The sequence below is a fragment of the Colossoma macropomum genome, unplaced genomic scaffold (assembly GCF_904425465.1).
Source record: "Colossoma macropomum unplaced genomic scaffold, Colossoma_macropomum, whole genome shotgun sequence".
Taxonomy (NCBI): domain Eukaryota; kingdom Metazoa; phylum Chordata; class Actinopteri; order Characiformes; family Serrasalmidae; genus Colossoma; species Colossoma macropomum.
The window spans coordinates 3,442,826-3,468,074 of record NW_023494793.1 but is presented as its reverse complement, the minus strand read 5'-3'; the positions used below and the strand labels follow the sequence as shown (position 1 = coordinate 3,468,074).

General features: G+C 39.6%; 1 protein-coding gene across 1 annotated transcript; it reads right to left on the bottom strand.

Moving 5' to 3' along the window:
- Positions 1-4,923: 4,923 nt before the first annotated feature.
- On the bottom strand, positions 4,924-23,486 carry LOC118813067 (glutathione hydrolase 5 proenzyme-like). The gene is made up of 12 exons (XM_036578209.1): positions 23,238-23,486; positions 22,925-23,052; positions 21,867-21,950; positions 19,867-20,044; positions 16,235-16,395; positions 15,747-15,893; positions 12,001-12,134; positions 11,228-11,412; positions 6,366-6,457; positions 6,122-6,234; positions 5,595-5,705; positions 4,924-5,449 (listed from the first exon to the last, which is right to left on the bottom strand). The coding sequence occupies exons 1-12, from the start codon at positions 23,405-23,407 to the stop codon at positions 5,303-5,305; spliced, it is 1,650 nt and encodes a 549-aa protein (XP_036434102.1). The 5' UTR covers positions 23,408-23,486; the 3' UTR covers positions 4,924-5,302.
- Between the last annotated feature and the right edge of the window lie 1,763 nt (positions 23,487-25,249).

Sequence of the window (25,249 nt, the reverse complement as noted above, 5' to 3'; positions counted from 1 at the left end):
TGTTTTGTGGTTCAACAGCGTGATGGATAACACCATTGTACTACAGGGAGAAGAGTGAAGGTTTGATTCACTGTCCAGGTAGGAAACCCACTGCAATACAAATGAGCATTTAAGCAAGACACAGGCATAGCTGGGTATAGCTAGAACTGCCCAGGGGTGTGTTTAGGGTCTAAAATATTTAATAGGAATATGAATTATGGGCTCATGCAGCTTCTGTGGTAAACATTCCTGCCTTTTTTATCAGCTGGCCTTCACCATAGTTATTACAATACAGCAGTTAGCATGGTCAAAGTACATGAAACTGGAACTGTTCCTATTTTTTTCATTCATAGATGAAAACATTGGATATGTTAATGATATATTAATGATATTTTGACCACCAAACTGGAAATGTTCCCAGTTTTCATTTCAGGAATCTGGTCAACTTACACAAAACGACACTTTGCTCGTATAAATTTAATGAAATAAAACTTACTACATTTCTATCATTTATCTCGTTTGGTATGAGCTTCTTTACAGACGAGGAAAAAGACGAGGCTGTAACGTTCACTGAGGTAACAGAACGTTATCATTCGTCTGTTTATCTAAAAGACTGTATATATTTAAAGCCATATGTGTTCCACTGCGGCTTTCTGTGGTCTCAATATGGCTTTAATCAATGCAGCAATGGCAAAATTCTTGGACCCTTCACAACGTGATTCAGCACATCCAGTGTGTGGTGGCCTCAAGGCCTAGATGTAGCACTCGGATGACCAGACAATCTTCTAAATGGCTTCCCCTCGATTTCTTTCAGTGTGGAAACTCTAAACAGGATTCAGGATTGCAGCTTTCGTGTTGTACTAGTGGGTTCAGCTGAAAATGATGTCTGACTGGTGTGTAGATAATCTGTGATGGTGTTCTGTGTCCAGCAGAGCCAGCTAGATTAAGATAGCTCTCCATTCGTGTTTGAAGATTTTGTGGCTGCTATTTCTGCTGAACACCAGTCTCTTCCTCATGCAGGGCCTTCACCTCCAACACTTACCTTTAAGTAATCAATGGGATTTCTCATGGTGAGTGTACCAGAGAGAGGGCAGGAAGCCATTCCGCAAGCCTTGCTGCTGAACAGGAGGTGGGGCCTGGGCAGCGGAGTTCGGGACTTGGGCGTCATCCATCATTCCCTCACCATTCTCCTTCTCTCCCCGCTGTCCTAGCAGGGCTTTGTCCTCGCTTATGGTTCAGGCCCCGTCTTCTTGCTGGCTCTCGGCTGTCATTGGGGCCCAGGGCCCATTTATAAAGACATTTTTTGGTGTCTTTGGCCCAGAGTTGATCCTGACCTCCCTGGGGCCCTAAGCAAAATTCTACAAAGGGGTCTTCAAACTCGCCCTGTGGGTCATGGAAACCATTTGCATTTGGCACATAGTCACACCAGATACCCCAGTGCTCCCACTACAGTCCTCCCTTCTTTAAACCAGTCTGCTCCATCTGTTGCTCTAAGAATAAGTAGATCTGTACAGAACAGAATGAGCTACAAACAATATTTTTTACTCTATCAATATGTACTCTTCTGACACACAGCTTAGCACCTGAATAATTATAGATAGTACTATTGTTAATTTAATCAGCGGCATTAGGCCCATTCACACTGGCTCCCCCAGATTTCCTTTATACATTTTCAAATATAAAACACTATTTATACTCTGGCTTGACTGTATACTTGATGGTTATTATTTAGATAATATTTAGTTATTATTTAAATGTGTATCCATATTGCCCAGTATGCCTAGCTAATCAACATTTTAAACTCAATAATTAATCAATAGTCAATGTCCCTCCATTGCTTTTCATTCTGCATCAGTCAGAGCTGTAACTAAACCCTGACAGAGAGTCTAGATCATCACTGTCTTGTTTTAAAATGACGAGCTCCTATGAGGAGTAAGCCATCACACCCAGATACTGTCTGGACTGGACAGGACTCCACACGAGCTTCATGTTTATGTGTGATGCGGTCATCTTTTCCGAGCTGCAGTTTATTAACACTGTTGCCTGCTGGGGTTTATCAAAAGTAGCACAGCAACTTGTGTATGTTAAATGTTACTGTTATTAACTGACATCAAACTTGGAGAGAACACAAGTTTTTCTTTTTGTGACCAGATGAATAGTTCCGCTTCATCCTTTCAGTGAAGTTGTAAATAATAAGCAGTTTTTGCACAAGGGGGAGGCGGGGCCCTTGCATAATATGCGGAGCCCTACACAACGTGTGTAGTAAGCATATAGGGCCAACCGGCTCTGCTGTGGCCAATAAGCTACATTTTTGCCTTTTCTGACTCAGTTCATCAAAGTTCCAGTGACATTTATCAACATCTCCAGGCACTTACATTCACAGTCTGACATCAGAAAATATCTCCCGTGTAAGTGATCTCACATTGCACTCTAATTGGGGAATCGGGAACTCTTGCAGGTGAAGCTGTGGAAGAACTGTTTCTCTATACATGAACAGAACCTAAAACAAAAAATGGTTAAAAGCCGTAAATGCCACCTGCATAATAAATATATAAGTAAAGTCATTCAGAGTGGTTTGGTGTGAAACGTTCCGTTCTAGATAAACTTACCGAGTCAGAACTGTTCACAGTGGTGGTGATAGGAACCAGACGTCCACCTCTAAAAGCTCCCTCACAGAAAGTTCCTACATGAAATGGTTATGAATTCACTGCCTGATGACTGAGACACTGTTTTATGATAGTTTTGAGAAGATTTTGGCTCTAAAATCGATTGGAGGAATACATGCAGGGAGTTGTGAGGCAAAATAATCCTCAAAGAAAATTAATGAATTATGTCAGATTTTCCAGTATTTTACCAACGTCAACATGCTGTATAAAACTCAGAAGGCAGGGTTGTAAAAAACACTGTGTGTATATATATATATATATATATATATACATATATTAGGGTTACGGGGAAAAAATCAATTCTTAGATGCACTGCGATGCGGACGTTAACGATTCTGAATCGATTCACAAAAGTCAAAAATCGATTTTCTAAATACTTAATTTATAATGTAATGTTGACGGAATGCAAAAGGCGGAACTTGGAAGTGCGAAAGTGCAGCGCCCGGACAGTCTGTGGCGGCACATAACAGAAACACCGCTGGATGAGTGAGAAATCGGACCGGCTCCCTCTGCATTAAAGCCAGGTTAGATCAGGAGTCACAACACAAATGATAAGAAGAGCCATTTTGTCCTTTAACATGAATCAAACCAGCTTGGGAGCCACAACATTTAATGTCTAGTGTGTCTCAGTATGTGATAATGTCCTAGTATAGGTTAAACAATATAAAAGAAAACTCTTACTCCTACTTAGACTTACTCTGCTCTGCTTTAAGCTTTAGATGTAGCCGCTTTTCCTTCAACTCCGCCAGAAAACTTTTCCTCAAAAGTTGAATAGTTTCTTGTGAAATGTCTCTCAGCTTTCGGCTGTTTTACGAGGCTGAAGTCGTTTCTTATTCTCCAGCTTCTTGCTGAACTTTCCCGTTCCACCTTAAATTCTAACTGAGGCGCCGAATGTAAAAGCGGCACCATTTAAGGTGGAACGGGAAAATTCGAAAGAGAAGTGAGTTCATCTTAGCAACTTTTACTGTTTGACAGTCTCTCGTTGCAGATTAAACGTATCAGGAAACGAACTGCGCTGCTTATAAATGCGAATAAGTCCGTTCGTCTCCAAATGTTCGTCTGTCTTTCTCTTTTTCTTTTCTTTCGCTACTAGCCAGGCGACACCTCGTCGCTACGTGAGAAACGTCAGTTCTCAGTCGTTGCGAAACCGGGCTTTCGCGCTCCTCCCTCTATCACGAGACCAAAACCGAAGTTATAAAATCACTGAATTAAACAGGGAAGGACGACTGTAACGCGCTGCGTGGACATCCATTACTGGATCTTATTTCACCGTAACTGCGCATTTTATCGCATATGAGTAGCAGCAGCGTCTCAAACAGGAGCAGTGAATGAGAGCCTTCTAGTTCACTTGCCACATCACTTCCATTTGTTTTGTTAATAAAAGATATTGGACGTAAATGCATTATGGGTTATGTGTATATATATATATATATATATATATATATATATATATATATATATATATGCAATGATGTGCAAATCATTTAAACCCTGTATTTAAATGAAAATAGTACAAATACAACATATCAAATGTTCAAACTATAAAAAATATATGCCCATTTTGAATTTGATGTCAACAACATTTTCCAAAAAAGTTGGGACTACACAAAAAAAAACTGGTAAAACACCTGCTGGTTGATTGGCAACAGGTCAGTAACATGATTGGGTATAAAGAGCATCTCAGAGAGGCGGAGTCTTTCAGAAGTGAAGATGAGGAGGGGTTCACCACTCTGTGAAAGACTGCACCATCAAATAGTGCAACAATTCAAGAATAATGTTTCTGAACGTAAAATAGCAAAGAACTTTTGCTTTTCATCATCTACGGTACATAATATCATTAAAAGACTCAGAGAATCTGGAGAAATCTCTGTATGTAAGGGTCAAGACCAAAAACCAGTATTAGCTGGCCGTGATCTTTGGGCCCTCAGGCAGCACTGCATTCAAAACAGACATGATTCTGTAGTGGAAATCACTGCATGGGCTCAGAAACACTTCTGAAAAACACTGTTAAAGTGCAAAGACAAAACCAAATATAAACAGGATCCAGAAACGCTGCCACCTTCTCTGGGCCATTGCTCATTTAAAATGGACTGAGGTGAACTGGAAAAGTGTCCTGTGGTCCGATGAATAAAAGTGTGTTTACGTGCGTTTGGGTAATCAGATAACGGTGAACCCCTCCTCTGCTGGAAAAATTAATGTCACTACTCATTACTTACTCAATACTTTTGAGTTCATCCCTAAAACCCAACACATCTGTACCAGCTGTACAAACCAAACAGTCCTTTCAGTACTTTATTTAGTAAACATCATTTAAAAGCTCTGTCAGTGTCACTGACTCTAAACAGCGCATAGTCAGCTCTGCTGATTACAGTGATCATATAGATATATAAAACAGTATTTAACAGAAAAAGTAAGTCTGTTTAAAGAAATGACTGCATATATACTTAAGTACTGTGTTTCAGTACTTAAGTAGTCTGTCTGCTAATAATATATTATCATATATCAGTCTTAAAGGAACAGTAACAAAAAAAACAGTCTGTTTAATTGTAAGGGGAAAAAGAGTGGTTGGAAAATGCTCACATAAAATGAATTATGTCTGTTTTTTAGTACAAACCTCATACAAAATAATAAAATACAAGAAAAATGAATAGAAGAGGTTAGTATCCTGCAGCTTTGCCCATCTTCCGAGCATCTGAAACAGCTTCGATGCACTCTTTTTTCTTTGATACACCGTTGACCACGTTATAGAAAGCCTTTGCTTCTTTAACTGTGTGCCCAAGTCCTTTAAGACCCTCGATGACATCCTGAAAGAGAGAAAATACAGTAACATGGTAAACAGAGTTTCTAAATGTTTTTTTTTATAAACTCCATTAGCATTTTGCTTTTCACTGCAAGGACTGGCAATTAAACTAAATGTCCCTAAAGTCCTGGCGTCACAGTTTTTCGTACCGCATCGAAATTCTCCTCAAACTGAAGCGCATTTTCGGGGTCCAGATACACAACAGGTTCAGCGATGGATGTGTTCAGACTCTTCTCAAGCCATAGGTGATTCATGAGTACCTGAGCAAGTCACAGGAGCAGAATGAGAAAAAAGATCAGATCAAAAGAAGGTTATAGTCCATAGAACAATGACTATAAAAAACACTTGCGAGTTGTACTTAAGGACTCCTCATGGAAAATCGTATGTTGTCATTGTCCATTCAGCCTATAGCATTAACCCACTGAAGTGCTTTTTGAATGAGGTACAATACAGGCAGGCCAATCAAAATGATGATCATTTACACATGACAGTAGACACAGGAACAAAAACAGTCTGTTTCTAAGGGGTAAAGAATGCAGTAAAATTGAACCTATTAAAATAGTTAAAAATAGAAAAAATAATCAAGTTTTTGTACTAGGCAAACAGCAGAAGTGCACTTCAGGGAGACAATGTTTAAAAAAATGGCTTTTTAAACCATTTCTGTGCCCAAACTCACCATGGTTATCGCAGTGGTCATCCAATCTCCTCCTGCTCCTCCGATGACCACAATGTGGTTTGTAACCGTGGAGCGAAGGATCATCGGAGCCATGGAGGAGGGAGGACGTTCACCTACATGAACACAAATACACAAGGATGCAGAGAACTCATTTATGTCAGTAACAGATATGGAACCTTAAGTTTGCAGAAAATTATGCATATTTTCTCTCATGGGAATTCTCTTAAATTCCCCGCAGACTCACCTGCCTGTACCTGCTTTGCTTTCTTGCAGAAGTCTGTCATCTGACTGTTGAGGATGACGCCTGTTTTTTTTGATAAATCTCCACACCCAAACCTAACTCAGAGGGAATTACTGTTAGTAACACTGAACATGCCACTGTAGTGCATGAGAGAATGGCTAAATACTCTCTCATATGCTACCAGTGGTGGATGAAGTACATAAATCATGTACTTGAGTTAAAGTAGAGATACCCAAGGTAGAATATTACTCCAGTAAAAGTAGAAGTTCCTCCCTTTAGGCCTCCACTTGAGTAAAAGTACAAAAGTATTCACCTTCAAATGTACTTAAGTATTGAAATTAAAAGTACTAAATAACTTTTTGCAAACAAGCAAAGTTTCATTTTAAGATTTATTTGTAACTTAGTTGTAAGTTTAAGTTTAATAAAAACTTGTTTTAAACTCAGATTCACAAATGAGTTTCCTTTACTAAACTGCATCTGTAGGTCTCTGTTCATAAACATAAACTAGCCAAAACTAATTTACTATAAAATGAAATGTGTTTGTATAAATTCAGAAAAATACACGTCAGTCACAACTGCATATGAGTACATATTTCTATATTGTGGTCTATTTACACAAAGTTAGGTTAGTTCATCATTTATGTTGAATAGACTCTCCCAGAATTTTACGCTGCTGCACTGATGTTGAACCGTGTGCTGCACTGGGTCGGTATGACCAACAAGTCAAAACAAGCTCAAAATAGAGTGACCGCTGTGCCCTGATTGGTGTTCTGGCTTTGCGCTTTGCGATTTCTCAGAATGTAGTGGAGTAAAAAGTCAGATATTTGACTTTGAAATGTCGTGGAGTGAAAGTAAAAAGTTGCCCACAATGGAAAAACTTCAGTAAAGTACAGATACAGAAAAACTACTTAAGTACAGAAACGAATTACATTTACTTCGTTACTGTCCACCACTGCATGCTACATAATAAAAGAATAGCTTGGCAAAAAAAAATTACAACAGTCCACAATTTTCCCCTAAAAGAAAAAAAAATTGATGTGTCTTAAGTTTGCCTCTTTAGTTTTAGCACAGGAGCTACGAGGCTAACAAATGTAATGTAAGCAGACTCATACCTCTGAAGTTTTTTTGGGCGTGTGAGGGTTTTGTAGGTTTAGGGGCATTGAGACCATGATGTGGGGTTATATGACTTTGTGACATAAATTTTTTTTTAAATAGTTGCAAAAACTACCTTTATTGCATTCAACAAAAAGAATGCAAAATGTTTTATAGACTCTAGCATCTTTTCTCTTGAGACAGTGTGTAATAAATAACATTAAAAACTGTTTCCACTTCCTCTGGTCCTGGCTGCACTGAAGCACATGTACAGGTGAGATATTTATTACAGTTTAGATGCAAAATTAATTTAGATATACAGCAACATTACATTTGAAATTCGAAGTTCATTCACTAAAGCGAGCAATTGCTGTGGCTGGTGCCACCTCAGCTGTGAGGGTTGCTGCTAACGCTCCTTGTCCACTCCTCATTGTTGTGGCCTGGTACTAAATGATCCATGCAGGGGCGGCACCAGGCACTTCCTCTGGTCCAGGGATGGGGGAGTAGCTAAGTAGCGCGCTCTTTTTTGTAGTTAACTACAAATGTTTTGTAGCTAGTAGCTGTAGCTGCTACAGTATGAAATGTAGCTAAAAGCTGTAGCGCTTACAAATTTTCGTGCAGCTATAGCAAAAATTTTCGTTACGATTTTGCTACAGACTTCAGGCAATCTGCACAAAATCTGAACCACAGAACGCGGTCGTTAACTGGGCTGGTAGCAACTGTGCAATCATGACTGAGCCACAGACAGCTCGAGCAAACGGTCACACAGCTCTGCAGCAGTGGAGAGATTATTCAGGCCTGATTCTCACCCCAAACAGAGCCAGATTCACTGATGAGGATTCTGAGGCTGAAGTGTTGCTGAAGTTTAAAGGACTCTGAATGTCGTGTCTTTACAGATCTTGCTGAAATGTTTAAACTGGAGCAGTTTTAATTCAAAAGTTGACAATGCTCTGCATAAAATTGTTTGGTTTGTATTCAGTTATTTTTGTTGATTTTTGTAAGGAAAAACATGGAATGAGTGATTTTGTCTTTAGTCTAAATTGTAGTTGGATATCAGGCCTTTGTTTGTGTAATTTAGATTGTTGGTTACACTTAAACTTGACTAAATGCAGTGTCTTGTTCACACTGTCAGCTGGGCTTGTTTGGTGTGTCAGGTGGAGGATCACAAACATTCAGACAATCACGCTTTGAAAGTAGCTAAAAAGTAGCCACTGCTTTTTCTGGAAAAGTAGCTAAATTGTAGCAGCTACAAATTTTGGGAAAGTAGCTACAAAGTAGCTAACTACTAATTTTTCAGTAACTATCCCAACCCTGCTCTGGTCCTGTCTGACAACATTGTCTGACAGGCAAAAAACCTGCATGTCTACAACGTAAGTTGACACGGCTGAAAACTCCAAATAAATATGTAGATTTGAGAGGAGTGTGCAGAGAACACGTTACATGCACTAAAAATAAACAGTACTTCTTACAGGACAAAAAACAGTTCCATTACCTAAACACTGCATTTACTAGCTGGTCTGTTTTGCTTGTGTTATCAACATTATCAGTTTTACAGGGGAACAGTGGTAGTTTGAACATTGTACCGGGGTGGCATGGAGTTTCGGCGGGAAGTGGGGTTGGGGCGGTGGAGCATGACTTTGAACAGCTCTTCTGCCGGTCACAAATGCAGAAGTGGCGCGCTCACAATGAGAAAGTGCGAGAGATGGGGGGTTGTGGTGTGCGGGAGAGTAGAGAGACTGTTAACTATTCACTTTCCTTTTCAAGGCAAAGCAGTACAGAAGAGAAGTACTGGTGGTAATGTGTGTGTGTGTGTGGTTCTGGGGAGAGTTGTTCCACCTCTCCTCTTAAAGAAGCAAATCTAACATGTCTCCTGTTGAGATTGTTGTAAGCTTAATTTGTGATTATTCAACTAATTTCTAGACTTTCTTTACATGTTTTAGGTAATTGAATTATGTAAAATTATCTCACTATTTTGGCAGATAATTTAGCTTGTTGTAAGAAATGTGATTGAAACCAGCAACATTATCTACCAGTATAGTGAGATAATTTCACTTAATAAAATTACAACCCCAATTCCAAAAAAGTTGGGATGCTGTGTGAAATGTAAACCCATGTAAATAAAAACAGGACGCAATGATTTGTAAATCTCATAGACCCATATTTTATTCAGAATAGAACATAGAATGTTGTTGATGTTGAAAGTGAAACATTTTACCATGTCATGAAAAATATTAACTCATTTAGAACTTGATGGCAGCAACACATCTCAAAGAAGTTGGGACAGGGGCAACAAAAGGCTGGAAAAGTAAGTGGTACTAATAAAAAACAGCTGAAGGAGTAATTTGCAACTAACTCACATGACTGGATATAAAAAGAGTATTTTAGAGTGGCAGAGTCACTCTGAAGCAAAAATGGGCAGAGGTTCACCAATCTGAGAAAAAGGGTGTCTACAAATTGTGGAAAAATTTCAGAAAAATGTTCCTCAACATAAAAATGCGAAGAATTTGGATATCCTACCATATACAGTACATAATATCATCAAAAGATTCAGAGAATCTGGAGAAATCCCTGTACGCAAGGGACAAGGCTGACGGTCAGTACTGGATCGAGCCCTCGGGCAGCACTGCATTGAAAACAAGTATGATTCTGTACTGGAAATCACTGCATGGGCTCAGAAACACTTCCAGCACTCATTGTCTGTGAACACAGTTCACCGTGCAATCCACAAACACAAGCTGTATCGTGCAAAGCCATGTGTCAACATGATCCTGAAATGCTGCCGTCTTCTCTGGGTCAAAGCTTATTTAAAATGGACTGAGGCAAAATGGACAACTGTTCTGTGGTCAAAATTTTAAATTCTTTTTGGAGACCACGGATACCCTGTCCTGCGGACCAGAGAGGGACCATTCAGCTTGTTATCAGTGCACAGGTAAACACGCCCCTGTCCCAACTTTTTTGAGATGTGTTGCTGCCATCAAGTTCTAAATGAGTTAGTGCTTTTCATGAAATAGTAAAATGTCTCACTTTCAACATCTGATATGTGTTCTATGTTGTATTGTAAATAAAAATAAGGGTCTATGAGATTTGCAAATCATTGTATTCTATTTTTATTTATATTTTTTTCATTTTACACAGTGTCCCAACTTTTTGGAATTGGGGTTGTACTTAAAACAAATAACAATGTCTAGAAATAAGATAGATAATCTTTTAATAAGGGCACAGCCATCTTTTTCACACACACACACACACACACATCATCTAAATCAACTAGATGTCAGATAAGTTCACTTGACAAGATATCATTTTTGGCAGTGTGATCTTGTGACAAGAATGTCTGGAAACATTCATGAGAAATTTTATGCTAAATATTGTGGCGGGGGTGTAGACTTATTAGGGTGGGAACAAACTGTGTGAAACAAAAGTGTGAAAAAACCCAACCAACATCTTGTGAAGGCCGAGCTCAAAGTAGGGGGTGCTGGGGTGCAAGCCTGTTGTTGGCGCATGGATATAACCTAAGTTAGCATGGCTGAAAACTCCAGCTAACCGTACAGATGTGACTTGCATGTGCGGAGAAAACATTACATGCGGTAAAAACAAACATTTCTTCCTTCAGAGCAAAGCAGGTCTGTTAGCTAAAGATTGCATTTCACTAGCTAGCCTGTCTTGCTTTTGTTATCAGTGTGATTTTTTTTGTGACTTTCATGTCATCATGACTGCACAATGCTGTCTATATTATGTGACAGCAGTCTGCACTGAAAGTTGATTTTACTCACATGTAGTTGATGGAGCTGGTGACAGACACGGCCATTCCGTCCTCATCGAGAACGGACAGATGTGTGGTGCCATGTGTCTCTTCATCTGAGCTGATGCTGTAATACTGATCATCGTGGGTGCTGTTATCTGTGATCTTCTTTCTAACGTTTTCAGCAAACTCCTTCTGAATTGTAGCAAATGCCTCCTGTTTAACACAAACAGATGTTCACTATACCAGGTCGAAAGGGGTCTAAAGACAAGACCACCCAGAGCACCCAACCACTGCCCCGAAGTGCAGATGTGGACTAAACAAATAATGAAGGGCTTCCGGCATGATGGGTCAGTCCTTAGTGACTAGCCAGACATGTAATAAATAAATAGAAGGCCACTGGTTAAAATATGAATGGGAACGTTTGTAACGCTCAACAGGACATCTCTTTGAGGAGAAAGTCCTGCCCCACAATAAAAAAAGCCAATCAGCTTTGCTTATTTTTTTTTTGCTGGCTGGAAAATAACTGCCCGGTGGCGTTGCAAAGATAGGCACTGAGTGAACTTTAGTTTAGCACGTACTTGAGTATAAATCTGTTTTTGAGCGACTTAAAAATTTTGTTCATATAGAATCTAAAATATGGTCACTTTCTCACTTTGATGATTTTTTCACACATCTTTTCTCATTCTTTTAAATAATTAGAATATTTGAGAGGATATTCAATAGAATATTTGAACATATTTGACAGTTGCAGCCCTAATTAACATATTGTTTTGCTTAAAAAAACAGACCAGCAGGGCCTACCTTGTCAGTGTTGAATCTGGAGTCTCTCATGAACTTCTTCCGTCCTTTAGCAAACTTAATGGCCTCTACGTAGCGATGATAGGTCAGCACACGCTCTTCTTTCTTCTGCAGAGATGCTGGGTTTAGGTTATAGCCTGGAAGGCACATAGAACAATTTTGTGCGCTATTTTATGTGTGTATGTACGTGCTTTCCAAAGTTGGGACAGTAAGAAAAATGTAGGTGTCAGATGTCAATGATTTGTTTTTGTTTGATCTGTATTCAATTAAAAATAATTGAATTAATTAACTAATTAACTTTGTTGTTTTTTGTATGTATATGCTTACTCTAAATTTGATGCCTGAAACACATTCCAAAAAAGTTGGGACAGGGGCATGTTGACTTTTAATGTCAGTTAATTTAAGTTAAGGTTTTATTCCAAGTATTTTTGGAGCATTTCTGTCTGTCCATCATGAAATTTTCACACAATATAAAGGGCAGCTGCCATGCTCAAATGATGAAGAAATATAAAAATCATCAAAAATAGAGGTACACATTTTTTTTGGACAGCGGCAATGTGTTGCTTCAAAATGTGCATGCTCCCCTCAGCATTAACAGTGCCTTCACAGAAGTGCAGGTTACCCAATAATGCCCTCAACAAAATGACACTGGATTTTGAACTTTACACTGGTAACAATCTGGATGTTTCTTTTCTTCTTTGGTCTGGAGAACATAATGTACATTATTTCTATAAACAGTCTAAACGGTTGACTCGTCAGACCACATTACAGGCGTCCACTGAGAACAGTCCATTTCAGATGAGCCTCAGCCCAGAGAAGTTGTTGTTGATAAATGGCTTCTGCTTTTTCCCCTCTGAATCTTTAATAATATTTTTGACTGTAGAAGGTGAAATCCCTAAATTCCTTGCAGTCATGCATTGAGAAAGATTGGCCCTCATTCTCCAATATCTTTCAAAGTTTTTTCTTAAGTGTGTTGTTGAGAAAGGTCCTAAGAAAAAGTCTCCGTCAGATTCATGACGTGTTCTTAAAGAGCAGAACCTTTCTCTCCTTTGTGCTCTTGAGTGTGTGTAGATTCTGGTCTTACTTAAGAACAAATCCCACATAAGAGAACACTGGTGAATATCATAATCTTTGTGAAAACTGTGTAAGTGGGTTTTAGGAAGATATATTTTTTAAGAATGGTTGGTGAATGAGGCCCATTGTTCTTTAACAGGTGTACTTTTCGCTCACACAGTTTTTTGCAAAGTGATGAATGATCTTTACATGAAGGCTTCTTTTATACACAATCACAACAGCATCTCCTGCTGACTCTTCACCTGTTTACTTGTGGAAAGTTTTTAATTGTTCCACAATCTTACCAGTCTTACACTGCCTATGTCTCAACTTTGAATTAGGTTTGTTATCACAAATGCAAAAGCACAGTGCACAAGACCACACTAAAAACACTTTTCTTTCATCAATATTGCATCAAAGCAGTGTTTAGATGTAATATATATAGATTCAACAGCCCAACACGTTGGTGAAGTTTTAATAACTGGTAATGCAAATAATTGCTAATAACTATGGACATGGTCATATAAGGGTGTTTTTGAAGCTACAGGCACTTTCTCATCAATGCATTTTTAATAAAATTCACAAATTGACTTTTTTAAAGTTTACTATACGAAGCTCACAACAAAACAATCTTGGAGACTTTTTCCCATGCCTCTATCATTATTTTAATGTGCCTTATGTAAGTATTTCTTTATGTCTTTTTTCATCTTAAAATATGAAAATCTGTAATAAAAATGTTTTTTAAGATCTTTTTTTTCATTTGTTTCTGTAAAGAAAAAGTTAAATTATTTCAATATTCATCAATTCATTTTTAGACAGAATATACCTGTCCTCAGCAGTGCTGTACTTTTCACTACAACCTACAATTTTGCCATTATTACTATTATTACGTGCCATCAAGTGATCATATGGATAGTGTTTCTCCAGAATGTCCTGTCTTCTGTTTGAGTCTTCAGGCTTCTGAATGGCTGGTTCATTTCTCTGATTATATCGATCCATCGTGTAGCTGGTCATCCTCTTTTACCTTCAACTCTTCCAAGCACAACAGTCTTTTCCAATGAACTAGCTTTTTTCTCAGAATGTGCCCAAAATAGGAGCTTCAGTTTGGTGGGGCTTCAAGTGAGAGGTGAGGCTTGATTTGGTCGAATATCCATTTGTTATTTTATCTCTCAAAAGTTGTCACCAACACCAAAGTTCAAAGGCAACAGTATTTTTCCTGTTGGTTGTTTGTTGTCCAACTTTCACATCTATAAAGAACCACAGAGAAGACCACAGCCTGGACAATCCTGATCTGTGTTTGTAGAGACAAAACAATGCATTTGATGATCTTTTCAAGCTCCTTCATGCTTGTTTGTCATAACCTTAGTCTTCTTCACACTGAGCTGAAGCCCCATCTTTTCACTCTGGTCTTTAACATTCCTTATCAGGGCATTCAGGTCTTCCAGATGTTCCGCTGTGGATGTCATATCATCTCCATATCGAAGGTTATTGATGTTTCTTCCACCAGTCATCCAATTCCTGAATTCTCTATCAACTTCCTCCAGTCCTGCTTCTCTCAGTATATGTTCTGCATACAGGTCAAACAGTAATGGTGACAGTGGGCAGTCCAGTCTAACTCCTTAGCCAATGTGGAACCAGTCTGTCCATTTTCTGACCTGAACATAGCTTGTTAATCAGTGTAGAGATTCCTCATTAGAACAGTGAGATGCTCTGGTATTCCCATTTTCCTGAGGACATTCCATAATTTAATGTGGTCAACCCAGTCGATACTATTTTTTTCAAAACTTAGTTTTCTTTGTTATGAATGCAACAACGGTTTCAGAGAGGAGCATGACATTTGTCTAATATTAGACACATGATAAACAGAAAATAAAGAAAAATAAAGGAAATTCTATTTGAGAACAGCAGTTACAGTACAAACACAGAATTTTTGTCATTGTTAACTTGAACAATCATCTAAACTGATAATCTTGTTTTATGAACTTTTTCTTCTTTAAAGTTACCATTTTGGAGACACAAGGTTTTGTTCTGACAGCCACGATATGCTTTAATTTTTTTGTGATTTCCTTTGTAAGTGCTCTGAGTTATCTATAACAATAGATAGATAACAATATATCTCCTGTGATTCAGGTGTGTTCACTTTTAGATCTTCTTACTAGTCAACTTGCTCATATACACACACCACATATATCCTGTGAATAACTTTCCAGTGCAAAATAAATGTCCAAAATTATGCTGTCTTCATATAAACTTGGTGGTCCTAATCTTGGGTATTTGATTGTGTAAGCAGTATCTTCACCAATCACAAGTCAGATTTGGTTCATCCCACCCTGACAGTTTTAACAAAACTGTGTTGACTTTCATCAGAATACCTTACTGAGACAAGGCTAACCACTAAGCGAAAGCTAACCTAGCAAACATAACTGAATAAGAAAGAAGATGTATTCACAGCTTTGCTCTGTCAACTGGCCACGACAGCATTGCCTGGATGCAGATCCAGCAGTAAAGTGAATAAGAAAAAGTTATTTAAGGCGTCTCTGTATAAAAGCTGGATGATTTTATATGGACACAGCAGGGTCTACAACACCACCTGTATATGTAGCGAACTGTTTCACTCATTTCTCCACTGTAGGAGGCTGGGAGGGTTGGAAATGTAAAATAATTGAGTGAATCCTAACTTTAATAATTTGTCTGACCTTCCATAACATTGAGGATGAAACTGACCAACGCTGCCCCTGAAGGTGGAGGGGGGAAGTACATGGTATAATCGCCCAGAGACATATTCCAGGGCTCCAACTCAGACACCTCAACTGAGCGCAGATCCTCCAGAGTGAGAATACCACCTTAAACACACAACACACCATGCATCAGATAATGTACTGCTCACTGCCCTTTATATATCAATTATAGTGTAAACTTGTTTCAGCCATTTAACAGGCCAGAGCCTGACAGTGGGCCCAAAGTTTTATTACACACTTCTATAACCTCTAAGTCCCTATAGGTACTGAATAATAAGCCTTAGTTTATAATAAGCCTGAGATTTTAAGGAGTTAAACTACAAAACATAAAATTAATGATTACTATTGTTGATATTAGCTTGAATAAGGTCTTAATTATCAGATATTGATACTGTCATGTTGTTATAGTTATTATTATTCTATATCAATGTATTTGTAATTTAAACCTGCTTCCTGTATGTCACTGATTAGGTCTCTGGCTGTTTCTCCTGTGTAGAACTCATCTGCTCCACGCTCTGCTATCTTCTCCAGGGTGTCTGCAAGCTTCTCAAACTTCACAATGTCTCCTTCCTTCAGCATGTTTCCCTTTGCATCCCTGAACAGCTGACTGAGAAAGAGACACAGAGGGAAAATCAGAGTCAGAAATTTGTTTACTGGAACTTAGGGCCATAGTACGCAAGTCCAGTCTCCACTCTTTTTCATCCTGGACTTCCCTGCTGAAAAAACAAAACAGACCAGCATGCATTTCTTGCTGCACTGTAAAAAATGGGGTTTTAATTTTAAAAAGCTGTGTGTCCAGGCTGCCTAAAAATTTTGAGTTATTAGAACTTCAAATAATATGTTGATAGAACACTAGTTCTACAGGGATTACTGTAAGGAAGCATCATGATAAGCAATTTCTGAGTTAAAGGTAACCCAGCATTCTCGTCAATATGGACAAAAGTATGGGTTGAATAGTTAACCCATCTTGCCAGGTTAGATTAACCCAGTGTGTGTTCTGTCTAGTAGTGACCCAGTCATGTGGTTGAATACTATGCAAACTTGGTTGTTTTCAACCCAGCACCTTTAAGAGTGTATAGTCAGCACCTGATGGCCACTGAGTTAACAATAGTGCACTATGTAGTTCACATGGGTGCTGAAGGTACATATGACTAGGAGAGTACTTTCTATAAGCTGCCACTAAATGTTTTCCTTCCGCTATACGCAGTTATCCAATGGACTTTTGTGTTTTTGTGTATTTTTGGATTTGTGTAAACTGATTTGAAATCAGTATGTGAAAAATGAGGAAAAGCAATAAGAACAGGCTGACACATGTAAAAGGACACTTCTGTTTTACTAAGAAATTGACAGGTTTCTGTTTAAAACTATTCAGCCTTTATTAGTGCTGAAAGTCTGCACTGTACCGTCTGCTGACACTGTACTGTACATAATCAGTCAGTGGCTTGACAGGTTGTGTCAAAGGGTCTCAAATAGAAGGTCTTGTATTCATACCACACTGAACTGAAAGTTTCAGTGAAATTCAGACAAAGGAGTTATAAACCATGTCATCAGTCATGGCTTGTCCATGACAGAAGATCCAACCCTACTGCAGTTAATTGTATAAATTCTTCAAAATCTCTAACTATGCCTGACAATGTCGACTTTACACAATACATACATACTATAACACATGGCTATAGTAGCTCAAGTCGAATTCATTGTTTGAATGAGGGATGCATCAATACTGATACTCGTATCAGGTATTGGGTCCAATCCCATGCTCATTTACTCATCCACAACCTCAAAAAAATTAATACCAACATCCCGATACCCACTGATACCATGTGGATTAAGCCACGTGTAGCTGCCGCGCTATTGAGCAAATGCAGTGAAGGAAGTGTTACTGACTTTAAACATTCCACCTTGGCAGATTGGCAGTTTATAAACACATACAAATGTAATCACAACTGCTTCCCCAATATGGGTGGAGACTTGTAGGCTCACAAAACGGAAAAAGTCAACATTTTCTACCAAAGTCCATCTATGCTGACTTTACTCTGTTAGACTGGGTAGAATCACAGGGTATAAACGTTGGTTTTTAAAATTGTCTTTATAAAACAGGCTGTGGAGAAACTGTACTGTCCTACTGTGTATACTTTAGTGTATAATGTGGTTAGCCAAGCTGCTGTAGTTAATTTTCTCAGCATGTTCACTCAGTACTCAGAGCACAGCGTGTTATTTTGAATGAATCAGCTTTATTTTTAATCATCCGTAGACAGAGCGTCTGTGGAGGCTGCGTTTCATGTAGCAGGTCAGTCAGACGGAGCGTTTCGTACAGTGTGAGTTTATAAATCGTAGCTTTGTCTGAACACGATGGTCTATTCAAACGTTCAGTGTGAGTCATCAAAGAACAAGATTTCTAACATCACACAGTGTCTGTCTGGCTTTAGAGGACATTCAGCTACAGCTCAACCAGCCAATCAAAAGACTCGAACAAGACAGAAAACTGGAAGCGTGAGCTCCTCGCATGTGTTATCCTCGGTTGTGATTCCTGCTGTCGCTGTGCTGCTGCTGAAAGAGACGGATGAGGATCAAAACTATGAAACCTACTTCACTTACAGCTGTACAGAAGAGCTTTTCTGACGGGGAACTAAACTTCCACTGCAGCACTGCTTGATCTGAGATCACTGATGTAGCAGAGCGAGATAACGACCTTCATTTACAATCAGATAGATTTAATAATTTAACTGTTAAGATACATTACAATCATTTACACTAACAACTACTTTATTCTTAGTAGATCATTTGTTATGGTATCAGCAAGTGCTAAAAAAATGTGTACTCGTACTCTTACTCTGTGTGAAAAAAAATGGTATCCGTGCATCCCTAGTTTGCCCAGAGTTGTGGAGACCCTGGAAGTATGGCTATGCAGATGGCCACATGCAAAGGCTCTTGGTATGCCCGTGCACTCAGAGAAAGGGACTATTTGTACTGTTTATTGTTGTTGTCTGTTAGTTTAGGTTATGGGTAGGTGTTATTTATGATATTCTGTGTCGGGAAGTGGGGTTATTAAGTGGGAGTTTAGTGTAAGAGGGTCACTATCAGGGAGAAGTGTGTGGCTAGAGGTGACCTTCCCTGTGAGCTTGGTGCTCTGTATATGCTTTTCAGCTGGTGTGTAGAATAAACAGCACTTTTCACAGCAGATCTTGGCTACCCCTTGTGTCTTATTTTTTGTGACATTGGTGTCAGAAGAGGGATAGAACCCCTATGGTCTGGGGACAAATGGTGCTTCAAGAACCTTCCAGGCAAGCAGTGAGAGAAACAGAGCCTGGCGAAAGACTGTGATAATAGGAACAACGCTGAGAGGCTCCGCAAGGAGGATGGCTGGCAGTAAGACTGGATGGTGGAGCCGGTGTGGGAAGGCCCAGTAACAGGGCCAGCATGAGGACACTTGACAGTGAGGTCGAGTCCTGCATGGACAACAGACGGCTCATTACACTTGCCTTCACAGGCTCTCCGATACCTCTACTGTGACTTGTGCACTGAGAGGTTGCACATCACACAGCTGGAAGACAGCCATTGTCCAGATCAGGTCAGTCACCAGCCTTTCTGCTGGTGTGTTGAATAAACAGCACTTCTTCAGTCTTAACCGTTACCCATTCCTGAAACTGACAAAATACTTGTCTACAGTCTCCTTTATCCATGCATACAGTCAGCAACTGATCACAGCTGACTGCTGAGTTAACAGTTGTGTACTACATAGTTCAAATGGGTGCTAAAGATAAGTATGACTATGAGAGCATTTTCTATAAGCTGCTACCAAATGTTCTTCTGCTTTACACAGTTATCCACTAAGCATTTGTGGTTTTTACTGATTTTTCTATGTTAACTGTTTCGAAAAAGTATACAGAAAAATCAGTACATATACGCAAGAGGACACATCTGCCTTGCTAAGAAAATGACTATGAAGCACCCCAGTTTAGTTAAATGTCTTTTAGCATTAGAGAAAAACTGTAATGTATGTTGATGTGAGAAGAGCAGCTGGAGTGTTCAAGTGGTGTAAAAAAGTGTTTTGTATGTCTTGGTCTGTGTGAAGTACCATGCAATGGGCATTTTGAATTTGGAGAGATAATCTGCAAGTTTTTTTGAGATTTTGACCCCCTCTCTGGCCAGGCGGATGGTGCGCTGGAACAGATGGGACCAGGGCAGACGACCGTACAGCTTGTGAACACGCTCATAACCACGGATCTCACTGGGAACGCCGATCCACTGACTACCTACAGAGACAGAGAGAGAGAGACAAACAGAGAGGGAGACAGACAGACAGAGAGAGAGAACAGAGAGAAAGAAGCAAGAGGGAGAGTGTGAGGGTGGAGCAGACAACGGAAGTGAGAGAACAAAAGGAGAGAGAGAGAGAGAGAGAGAGAGAGTAAGGAGGAAGAGAGAGAACATGCATTAAGCCACAGTGTAACTGCTCGCATTTCACCTTTCTCACTGCTATGATTGCACTTCAGTGGTACGTCTGAAGTGCCACAAGACAGAAAGCAACATAGCTGTGCGTTGATTACATTTCAAGGTGAGCTGCTCACTATTCTGACACAAACTCAACATGTTTTTTAAATGCAAATAAATGCAAATCATGTATTGTTTTTCAGCAAAGAGGTCAAGCAACATGAAAACAAAGTGATTCCACGTGTTCCACCTATCACATGGAAAAGTATTATCATGTGTGCGCTTCTTTTCATGTTTTTTCCCTGTAGTGCTTGCATATTTGGCACCATTTCCTCTCGATAGGATTGGTAGCTCCCCACATAAAGCCACAGGAAGGGTATTTTGAGAGCCTAAAAACCCTTATCAGAGAGTAAGTTGTAGCAGTAAGTGAATATTCAGTACACAACATTAAAAACACAATAAAATGTTAGAGAAACTAAGTTACTACATTATACTAATGATGCGCGCATATGCAGTGGGACCACTCACTGAGCAGGACACTGTGGTGATTTTCCTCCACCTTTTAATATCAGGAGTAAATTTGCATCTTTCTTGGGGTCTCAAAAGATGTGATGTTGAGAGACTTCCTTTAACAATGGCTGCAGACACAGCAGCTAAGTGAAGACATAACTATCAATGAAATCTACCAAACGTCTATCAAAAAGACACCCTTTACTTATCATGAAACAGGCAAATAGTGACATTGTGCAAGATGTTCTCCGCCTTTAAAAGCGAAAGGAGACCAAAGAGTTTCACTACCCCTTTTTAAGAGCTAAAACCAGATAATGTGTAGTGAGGAGAACTGCAACTCAATAATGTCTTCTGGGTTTATCTGACACTAGAGGCCACTCCCGGGCGAGTCCAAAATACATGGGGCGCTATGGAGCTTCTAAGCAACATGGTAGTTTGAAAATGCTTAAATGTTTTTATACAGAAAGATGCACTAATTTTCTGAACAGGATGATATACAGTATTTCATCACTGCTGTTATATTTTTGAACACTTTTAATCTTGAGTTATAAAATTATGTACATTCATGACATCAGTTAGTGCAAACCTGTTTACTCAGCCAGTGAGCTGATGAGCCCACCAACCAGTCAGCACTCCGTAGCAGTAATGCTAGCTTTCTACTACCCAAAATTTTGTTTTTCAATGAAAACATCCTTCTACTTTCCAAAGTTAAGGGAACGTCCTGGAAAAAGAAACTTAGAAACTTTTTAAATATTTTGCTTTTAGCTGTTTAGCTACATTCTCTCCTATTCATTGAGGACTCATCCAGGTGGTTATCCAGACACATCCAGACACCAGACACTTATCCAGGTGGTTGCTAGTTGCTAGGGTACGGTTAGGTGGTTGCTATGGTATCTGTAGTGGTTATGTTCATGGCAATGTATTTGTTACAGAAATAAATGTTAATGAATAATTTTCTATGTAATGTGATTCCACATAACTTTTGTCCCAATTTCTACATTTTATGTGTGTCTATCAGCATCAGTATCCACAAAAATGTACATTTAAAATACTGGATGTCACTGTGGGTCCACAGTTCCCATATCAGCGCATCCCAAGTGTAATCAGTCTTTGGACTCTATTCTGTCAGTGCTGTACCTGTAGTATCAAATGAGCAGTTAGAGAAATCTCCTTTGAAGACCTTTGGAACAGTTTCTCTGGCATTTATGATTTTCACTGTACCTAAAAAATGAAAGTGAACATTTTCTGATCAGACTTTTATTATTAAAAATATGGAAGAAAGACATTGTACATACATATATATACAACTCCATTTCCAAAAAAGTTGGGATGCTGTGCAAAGTGTAAATAAAAACAGAATGCAATGATGTGCAAACCATTTAAAGCCCATATTTCATTGAAAATAGATCAAAGACATCATATTAAATGTTGAAACTGAGAAATTGTATTGTTTTTTGAAAATATATGCCCATTTTCAATTTGATGCCAACAACATGTTCCAAAAAGTTGGGACGGGGGCAACAAAAGGCTGGTGAAGTTGTCTAATGCCAAAAAAAAAACATCTATATTTTTCTGGGCAAAAAATGGGCCAAGCGCAAAATACGTATTTATTTATTTAACACATTAAACTTAAACTAGCTCTGCAATGTTTTCAGCTGTTTGAAGCTATCAGTGCTAAGTGGATTACCACTGACTCTCCTTTCTGTAAGTGATTGTTTGCACATTTACACACAAAAACCTTTAAAGAAATCAAAGAGAAAAGCTCTCCCATATTAACTTAATGCATCTATTTGTTTAATGATTTGCTGTTAAGAGCATTATACGCTTGATGTTTTGCCATTTTGGGCTTGGACCTTTTTTTTTGCCCAAGAGTGTGTACATATATATATACATATTCACACACACTTTCAAAGCCACTTATCCTTCTGGGTCGCAGTAGCCTATCCTAGCGGTCAATGGGCAGAAGGCAGGAAACACCCTAGACAGGTCGCCAGTCCATTGCAGGGCAGACAGACATATACATTCACACCCACACTCACACCTAGAGGCAATTTAGCATGTCCAATGGGCCTGACTGCATGTCTTTGGACTGTGGGAGGAAAAATGAATGACTTGTACTTAATAGCTGTTTTAACTAGAAACAAAAGGGTGGTCTCTGGTTTTTTCACAGTACTGCATGTCTCAGCCCTGCTTACCATTTTTGCCCATTATGGTGAATATGGCTCCTCCGCCAATGCCCATGCTCTGAGGGTTTACAACTGATGTGCACAGCAGAGCAGCTATTGCAGCATCTGCTGCCGAGCCACCTTCCTTCAGGATGTCTCTGAGAAACCAAAAGCAAAACAGCTAAACTGACTGCACCGCCAAAAACTCAGCAGACTAACTAGAAAAGAAACTCTGCACCGTTAGGACTATGGCAAAAAACATGTTTCTTTCAGTGTATTATCAAGATATAAATGTTGAACTGCACACATGCAAACAGCATAATGACTGGTTTAAAACACTCACCGCCCAATATCTGAGCACGTTTCTGAGTCAGCAGCAACTGCAGCTTTACTGAAACTTCCTTCAGGACACGACTTCTGATATCTGCGTTTCACACATATAATAACTGTGATTATAACACATATTAACAGCATGGTGGTGAAGATGCAGATGCATCTCTTTCCTCTGGCCATTACAGCAGGAAGATGAGCGTCCAGGTGTTAGTTAACCAGATCTTACACTATCAAAGTCATGCAGTGAATGTGGGTGCGAAGGCAGTAACACAGACTCCTCCTCTTTCCTCCTCTCACTGTCACATCCTGCCACACTGCAAAAAGTGATGCTTTGAATTTACTTGATTCAGTCACTTCATCCTATCCACTTGAATAAAATATGTATCATCAACACATTTACTGCCAAAAATTAATAAACTGAATCACAGAATTGTAATGATTATTTTTATTCATATAAATGACTGTACAAGGAGGTGCAGGTAACGGCATATAATGACAATACTGAATAAATATGTGCATATATTGGTACTGAAATAAATTGTCCAGGTGTGGAGTGTCCAGATGTCCAAGATGTGCGATGAGGTGTGCAGATGTGGAAGATATGGTACAGTAAGGTGTCCATATGTACAGATAGATAAAATAAACCTATGATTTAGGTTTTGAAATTATGTAGGCAAGGCCGTGTCACAACCTAATGCATTTTGGTTTGTGTTAAATAATTTTAAAAGTGTTTGAGCAAGATTTTTACTACAAGCAATATTTTTACTACAAGCAACCCGTACATCTCTGGTATAAATGACAACATAAAATTTGTTTCCTGCACCAGCCAAAAGTGGTAGCAGCTACACTCAGCACAACTCTAATAGGCCTTTCATATTCACTGCAATTGTGCCAAACATTGTTAGAACACTTTGACAGCCACATGCTCTGCCCCTCATATAGATCATCTGAGCACTATAGCATAATGTCAGTCCTTCTGACAGGGCTTTAGTCTCCAGCACCACCCAAGGCCTAAAAAAGCCACCCTGACCTGTAAGGTGGATAGTTATCGCAGAGTGTTGAATACATATAATCATATATATGTAGCTTATATCTTCTTATGTGAAGAAGCTCACTGGTGTTTATGAGGCCATCTTCTGACACCTGTAACTAGACAGTGATAAGAACTCTAGTAATCATGGGCCAGTAGCAGGTTGCTACATAGCCCCCGCTTCAAAGATCAATGTCCCGGTGACCCACCAACTTGAGCCAAGTCCCTGGGCTTGCGCAAAGTCCCAGCCCGCACAAGCGGGGGCACTGGCTCCTCGGCAGCGAGTGGCCCCAAGTCCTCGCTCAGGGCCACGTACCATCCCCCTCTATCACTGGTGGGCAGCCAAACTGCAGCTCTGTGGCCGTCCTCTCCATTGGTGCATTGGAGTGGAGGGACAAGAGAGCTCTGCTTCCTCCTCCTCTGTGCAATGCCGATTCACCAACCACTTTGCTGCTGTCTGTGGTGCCTCCATGCTGAAGCCTTTAACAGTTTTGCTTTTGTTTTTCGCTGGCACCACAGTTGTGCCTTGCTGCACTGCCTCCAGCATTGAGCCTTACCACACCTGCCCTGTGCCTCCTTGCACTGGTCCAGGCCTACAGGCATGCTTTGATGGCCTTGCACCAGCTTTGTCATTGGGTCAGCTCTGCCATTGAGCTTTGCCGTATCACTGGAGGGCACTATCCCACTTCTGACACCAGTGTAACATCAGAGCAGGAAACATAGTACTTCATACAAATGCTGTTTTAATGAACATAGCAGCCAAGCTCAGAACACCACAGACAACATGTTTATGCATCTTAAACCAACATCAACAAATATTTGTGCTATTTAAAGTCTTTCTTACTGCGAGTCTGACAGGTGTGTCAACCACACAGTCAACTTGGCCCTGCAAATCATGCTATAGCGTCTCAACAGTCCTGGACCCCATGTTAGAGTTCTGTTTGTGGACTCAGCATGCCACACTATAGTGCCAGAGTTGCTGCAGGTCAAAC

Bases quoted from the DNA above. Each gene is read 5' to 3' on its own strand.
- LOC118813067 (XM_036578209.1), bottom strand. From the start codon at position 23,407: ATGGCCAGAGGAAAGAGATGCATCTGCATCTTCACCACCATGCTGTTA. The intron at 12,135-15,746 runs GTCAGACAAATT...TGTGCCTTCCAG, and splicing joins CATCCTCAATGTTATGGAAG to GCTATAACCTAAACCCAGCA. The intron at 5,706-6,121 runs GTGAGTTTGGGC...TGACTTGCTCAG, and splicing joins TGACCACTGCGATAACCATG to GTACTCATGAATCACCTATG.